General features: G+C 36.4%; 1 protein-coding gene across 1 annotated transcript in view; it reads right to left on the bottom strand.

The window, feature by feature from the left end:
• Positions 1 to 4,590, bottom strand: part of LOC107554738 (gastrula zinc finger protein XlCGF8.2DB-like) — a 5,968-nt gene extending 1,378 nt beyond the window's left edge. The window contains exon 1 of the mRNA XM_016237332.1: positions 4,506 to 4,590. Within this exon, the coding sequence (XP_016092818.1) occupies positions 4,506 to 4,590 (85 nt within the window). The remainder of the gene's footprint in view (positions 1 to 4,505) is intronic.
• Between the last annotated feature and the right edge of the window lie 2,135 nt (positions 4,591 to 6,725).

Here is a 6,725-nt window from a genome sequence, read left to right on the forward strand (position 1 = left end):
ACCTTGGATAAAAAATAAAAAAGACAAATACAAATTAACCCCATTTAAATCTATTAAAAAAAATAAAATAAAAATTAAAAAGGCAGTCTTTAAATCATTAACCAAAAAATAAAATATTTTATTTGCAATTTGACCCAGAAAAGCTGGTTACATATAGTCTGATCTTAGACCTGCCATATGTATCTAAAATATTATAAAAGGTGAAAGTGAAATCTCATCTAAGTTCCATTTAGCAGAGAAACAGTATTTGTGTACAATTTCCATCAGGATTTACACCTTATAGCACAGAAACTGTGATAATTAAAGCTACAAATTACTTGCTTTTGGAAATCTCTCGCAGCTACTAGTGTTGTAAAAAATTTCGATAAATATCGATACTGAAATATATGAAACGATACCAATACTCATTTCCCAAAGTATCGATACACCGATACCAGCCGAGCTTTGTCGCTTTCACTCTCTCCCTTCTCTCCAACAGCGAGTTGACACACCACACGTGACCGCAGTACCTGTCTTATCTCATATAGAATACGCTTTATTTATAAAACATAACGATAATATTACGACTTATATGTTAGCATCTGCACAAAATGCACTGAATGCATGAACGTCTGTGCAGCTCTGAATGAACTTCTTTTGTGGACTCGTTCTTTATGCAACGTGCAGAAACTAAACAAAAAATTCACAGCATTTTATTATAATAGTGTTCTCATTATAATATTGTGTATATGACAGTCCCAGTCACAAGGCTATGCTTTGTTGTTTGTCCTGCTTGTGCTGCACGCTGAAGAGATAACCACCGTACAATGAAGTGCTTTACTGCAGCGTAATTCAACCAAATGCATCTTATACAAAATAATTAAAATATACACGATATAATAAACCGGCTGAAAGGTTTTGAAATCACTTGTACCCTAACTGATCGAAAAAAATCCAGTCTTTCACTCTGCCTGTGTCAGTTTGAGTCTTGGTAAAGATTTAAATCCTTGCCGACAAGATGCTTCTCTCTGTCGATCACGGGTTATGGAAAGTGAAACTTAAATCTATAGGGTGGTTGGATTTATTCATGCAAGTTAAAATATTTATTTAAAGGGGTCATATGATGCGATTTAAATTTTTCCTTTCTCTTTGGAGTGTTACAAGCTCTTGGTGCATAAAGAAGATCTGTAAAGTTGCAAAGACTAAAGTCTCAAATCCAAAGAGGTATTCTTTATAAAAGTTAAGAGTCACCCACGCCTACCTAAAACGCCTCATTCTAACACGCCCCCACATATCTACCTCACTATTTGGGCGGCGTTATGCAACTCTTCCCAAATCTTCACGCAAAGAAAGAAGGCGTAACTTTTATTCTCGCTGTAGTATTGTTGTTGCTGCCGCCATGTCGTGAAGGCATGAAGTGTGCTTCGTTGTGAAAGCGAAACTACTTTGTTTGGTCTTCCATAAGAGGACGATATTGCTTCGTCATGCCTGGAGCTGATCCGTGCTGGTCGCTGAGGAAATACTTCAACTTCGTGCTGTCGATCGCCGGATCGGCTTTCACCGTGGACGAAGCGGAGTCCCCGCAGGCATCACAATATGGTAAGGGGCGTAACATTTCCATCACACTCTTGAGGTATTCGGCCAATCACAATGCACTGGATAGCTGGCCAATCAGAGCACACCTCGCTTTTTCAGACCGATGAGCTTTGTAAAAATCGACGCGTTTCAGAAAGGCGGGACATAGAGGAGAAACAATAATGTACAGTATGTGGAAAATGTGTTTTTTGAACCTTAAACCACATAAACACATTTCATTACACCAAATACACAAAATAATGTTCTTTATAGCAGCATCATATAACCCCTTTAAAGCTTCTTACTTTTCAGATTCTTATTTACAGCATTATCATTAGGCTGTATATTAACTTATTGGGAGAAAACCGGTAGTTCTATGTGAAATCATAAAGCCTCTGCGAATATTCGACTGTGAGATTGGTAGTCGAATCAGGCTCCTCCTATCAAAGCATCGAATCGTCGACTATTCAGGTCACCCCTAGTAGGTACTCTTGTGCTTAGGTAATTTTTTTAATCTACTGAATAAAGTTATTTAACAAATTTAGCAATTTGTCCTCATGTCATTCCAGTGAGGTTTTCGCATGTGATGCATGCATGTTTGTGCTTCCGTGTTTACTATAGCACTCTATGTATGTGCGTTGATCAATGATTATATGTGAATCCGAAATTAAAATCGGTTCATCATACAAATGTTAATGTATTAACCAACATTAATGAACAATGAGCAATACGTTTGTTACAGTATTTATTAATCTTTGATATAATGTTGTGGCAGTTTTTTTCCGTGGTATCGAATATCGGTATTTTTCAAGGTATCGAATCGAAGTTAGAAATTCCAGTATCGTGACAACACTAGCAGCTACATTTGTCTTCTAATGCTATTAGATCTTTTGACAACATAAACCACAACATTCTCTAAGATAGTAATTAAAGAAAAAAGTCTTGACCAGGGGCGCATCAGGTACTCAAGAGTGAGAGCTTGGGTGCTCCAGAGAGGGAACAAAATGTCAAAAGGCCTGTTTGGGCTGATACGCGTTGGTGTTTTTTAACATGTAGCCCTGTCGCACAATAAAGGCTTTTTATATTTTGCCTGCTATGTGAGTGCCTGGACGTGGATTATTTTTGCTTCTTGCAATGGGATCCACTTTTTGGTTTTGACATTCTCTTAGGATAAGGTGACCATACGTGCCATTTTCCCAGGACAGGTCCTGGCCAGGATTTCTATATTGCCTAAAATATCTAGGTTTTGGCTTTGTTTGCGTGTGCAGACCGATCGGTGTATGACATCAAAATACCATACAGACAGTTCCTTATGCTTTCAAAATGCTCTTGAGATATTTTGATGTCATACACCGATCGGTCTGCACACGCAAACAAAGACAAAACCTAGATATTTTAGGCAATATAGAAATCCTGGCCAGGACCCGTCCTGGGAAAATGGCACGTATGGTCACCCTATCTTAGGATAGCTTTAGAATTACATTGGACATTTGTAGACAAGCATGGTTTAGGTCAGGGATCCTCAAATCTGGCCCACGAGATCCACTTTCCTGCAGAGTTTAGCTCTAACCCTAATCAAACACACCTGCGCATGCTAATCAATGTCTTCAGGATCATTAGAAAATCACAGGTAGGTTAATTTGATCAGGGTTGGAGCTAAACTCTGCAGCGCATTGGCCCTCCAGGGCAAGATTTGAGGAACCCTGGTTTAGGTCCTATGTATCTGACCTCCATCACTTTGTTTTTGTAAATGACAAAATAGTATTAAAGGGATAGTTCACCCAAAAATGATTTGATGTTTATCTGCTTACCCCCAGGGCATCCAAGATGTAGGTGACTTTGTTTCTTCAGTAGAACACATATGATGATTTTTAACTTTAACCGTTGCAGTCTATCAGTCGTATAATGCATGGCAATGGTAACAAAATCTATGAGAGTAAAAAAAACATGCACAGACAAATCCAAATTAAATTAAATTAAAGCCTGCGGCTCGTGACGACACATTGATGTCCTAAGACACAAAACGACTGGGAAACGCCAGAGCGCGTACACACCTCACGCACCGGATGCCGTGCGCGCACCCAAAGACAGTTGGACATAGTGTATTAGAGGTAAAAAATGATATAAATACTGTTCGGTTTCTCACACAAACTGATCATTTCGTGTCTTAGGACATCAATGTGTCGTCACGAGCCGCCGGGTTTAATTTGGATTTGTCTGTGCATGTTTTTTTTTACTCTCATAGATTTTGTTACCATTGCCATGCATTATATGACTGATAGACTGCAACGGTTGGACTTAATCATCAAATGTGTTCTACTGAAGAAACAAAGTCACCTACATCTTGGATACCCTGGGGGTAAGCAAATAAACATCAAATGTTCATTTTTGGGTGAACTATCCCTTTAAAGCCTGGTGTCACAGACAGGTCTTAAATTAAGACAGGATTAGCCAAGGTCTTAGTTAAATTAGGACATTATTTTGTTATTTTATTTACTTTTTTAATGTGCCTTAAAATACATTACTGCTGTGCATCTTGATACAAATACATATTTTAAGATACATCAGTACAAGTTGCATTGAGATAAGATAACACAAAGATGTATTTTAGTCTGGGACTAGGCTTAAGCATTGTCCGTGACAGCAGGCATAAAAGTATCAGTAGTGATTAAGCTTTTTTATTTATTTAATTTGAATAGTTATAAAATATACAAATTATAAAATTGAGCACATTTTTACACTGTGGAAAGTTTGTTCATATTATTGATTTTAAAATTAATTGGCAATTAATCAGTTTATATTATACTAGTTTATATAAGTCATATTTTTCTAAATCCATCATCGGTTGACACTAATTGATATGGCATGTAATAATGAGGATTTGGCTGGTTATGTGATGTCAACATGCCTGTCCACATAAGAAGCCTCAAGCTTTGAGAATGGAAACCAACCTGTTTGTTCCTCAGCATCTTCTTGTTTCACTTTAAATGCCTCTTCAATTTTAATGTCTTCGCTCTCCTCCTTAATGAACGCCATCTTTAGTACGTCACGTGGATCTCACTGTCATATGATGCGATTTCAAGTTTTCCTTTCTCTTTGGAGTGTTACAAGCTGATTGTGCATAGATAAGATCCCTGAAGTTGCAAAGACTAAAGTCTCAGAAGCAAAGAGATATTCTTTATCAAAGTTAAGACTCTGCCACACCCCGTTCTAACACGCCCCCACATATCTACCTCACTGTGTGGAAATATTTGCATAATGCGCCCAAATGTGCACGCAAAGAAAGAAGGCGTGTCAGAGCAGACTGCGCTTGTCGGAAGGAGGGACTTTGTAGAAAACTAAGCGTTTGAGAGAGACGGGGCATAGAGGACTTACAATAATGTACAGTATTTGAAAGAATAATGTGTTTTTTGAACATTAAAGCATGTCAGCATATTCTGTTACACCAAATACACAAAATAATGATCTTTAAAAAAGCATCATATGACCCCTTTAAGAATACTCTATAAGTAGTTTTAAAAAAAGAGAGAAATAAACAAAAAGCCAACATCATAAATAAATACATACAACAAATCGCACTTTTAACGTACAAATGTTTTGTAAAATTGTGACCAGCAGGTGATTCGAGCGCTACAATCCAAACAGAGTAACGTTAAGAAAAACTCGTACTTTACGCCTCACGAGAAATGTTACATTCTGAAATGCGTTCAGCGAGATTACATTTACTGCGTGAATCATTTCGGGAAGCATTGATTCAATTGACTCGAGTTTCGAAAAGCTTCGTTTCTTCCAGCACTACTTACCTGTATCATATTTCGTTTAAAATAAACTGATTCGTGATCTGAGAGAAACGAGACGCACCTTTTCTGTTACTCATGTGGTGGTGCGAAATAGCCACAAAACTAACGCTCATTAATGTTAGATAAAGTAGTTCAATTTCACATTTAGTCATTTATGAATTCATCACAAAGTTCTTTTAACATGAAACATTTAAATACTAAATCGCCTTAGCGGTTTACAATGATCTGAACGCACTGAACGCTTAAAAACACAAACCTGTGTGCAGCCGAATCACATCTAGAGTGCTTTGCTCTCACGGAGGAGCGCGAGGCAGACTTGTGACGTCATGTCACCAGACCAAAATAAAAGCACTTTTCAGTGTTCACAAAACTACACCAAAATGTATGTAATTTTATTGTACAAAATATTGATAATCATTTTGTTTTGTTATGGAAAGATGTATTATTTGGTATATTGGAGAACAGCAAAGAAAAGCACAGTCACGTTTATTTGCACAGTACATGCAAAATTTCATATTCACAAATGTAAGTTCTCATGCAAAAAACATGTTTTTTTTCTTTTAGGAAGGAAATGGAGCATTATATTGATACTACACGATTTTCTATGAAACAAAAAGCAATTAAAACGGTGAAAGTTTGTAAACGCTTTAATATTTTTATATACATTTTGTATACAGCCCCTCTAGTGTGAAATTGTTTATTTCATGTATAATGTTTATTGTTTATATCATGTATAGTGTTTGTCATATACATGTATTTTGATCTTGTTAATAAAAAAATAAAATAAAAAAAACTTTTCAGTGTTCACTACGTAAGAAAAAATTCTCCGATTCGCAGCCTACCTTTTCACATTCCTTAATTTAAGTTGCATTTATTAAATCTCTTCGGTTGATTGAAAATGAGAAAAGTGATAAATTCTTGAAATTGTACGTTTTTTGGGGGGTTGTACCACTGATGCATACGTTTTCCTCTGTATGTGTTTTATATTGTTATCTCTTTTTTCATTTGATATTTATTAGGTTTTTTTTTAACTCATTTTTAGGGATGGGCGATACCACTTATTTTGGTTTCGATACGATACCGATATTTTTCAAGGCAGTATCATCGATACCGATACAATACTTCTGAACTAACCTTTTAAATTATGAAATTTATTAAATTACTAAGTGTAAAATGGGTAATGATAACCACTTAACTTTATGTTTAAAAGCACTTTTCAGTGTTCACTACATAAGAAAAAATTATCTGATTCGCAGCCTACCTTTTCACATTCCTTAATTTAAGTTGCATTTATTAAATCTCTTCGGTTGATTGAAATAAATTCTAGAAATTGTATGTTTTTTTGGGGGGGGGGGGGGGGTGGCCCCTTCT

The sequence above is a fragment of the Sinocyclocheilus grahami genome, unplaced genomic scaffold (genome assembly GCF_001515645.1).
Source record: "Sinocyclocheilus grahami isolate Dianchi unplaced genomic scaffold, SAMN03320097.WGS_v1.1 scaffold512.1, whole genome shotgun sequence".
Classification (NCBI taxonomy): Eukaryota; Metazoa; Chordata; class Actinopteri; order Cypriniformes; family Cyprinidae; genus Sinocyclocheilus; species Sinocyclocheilus grahami.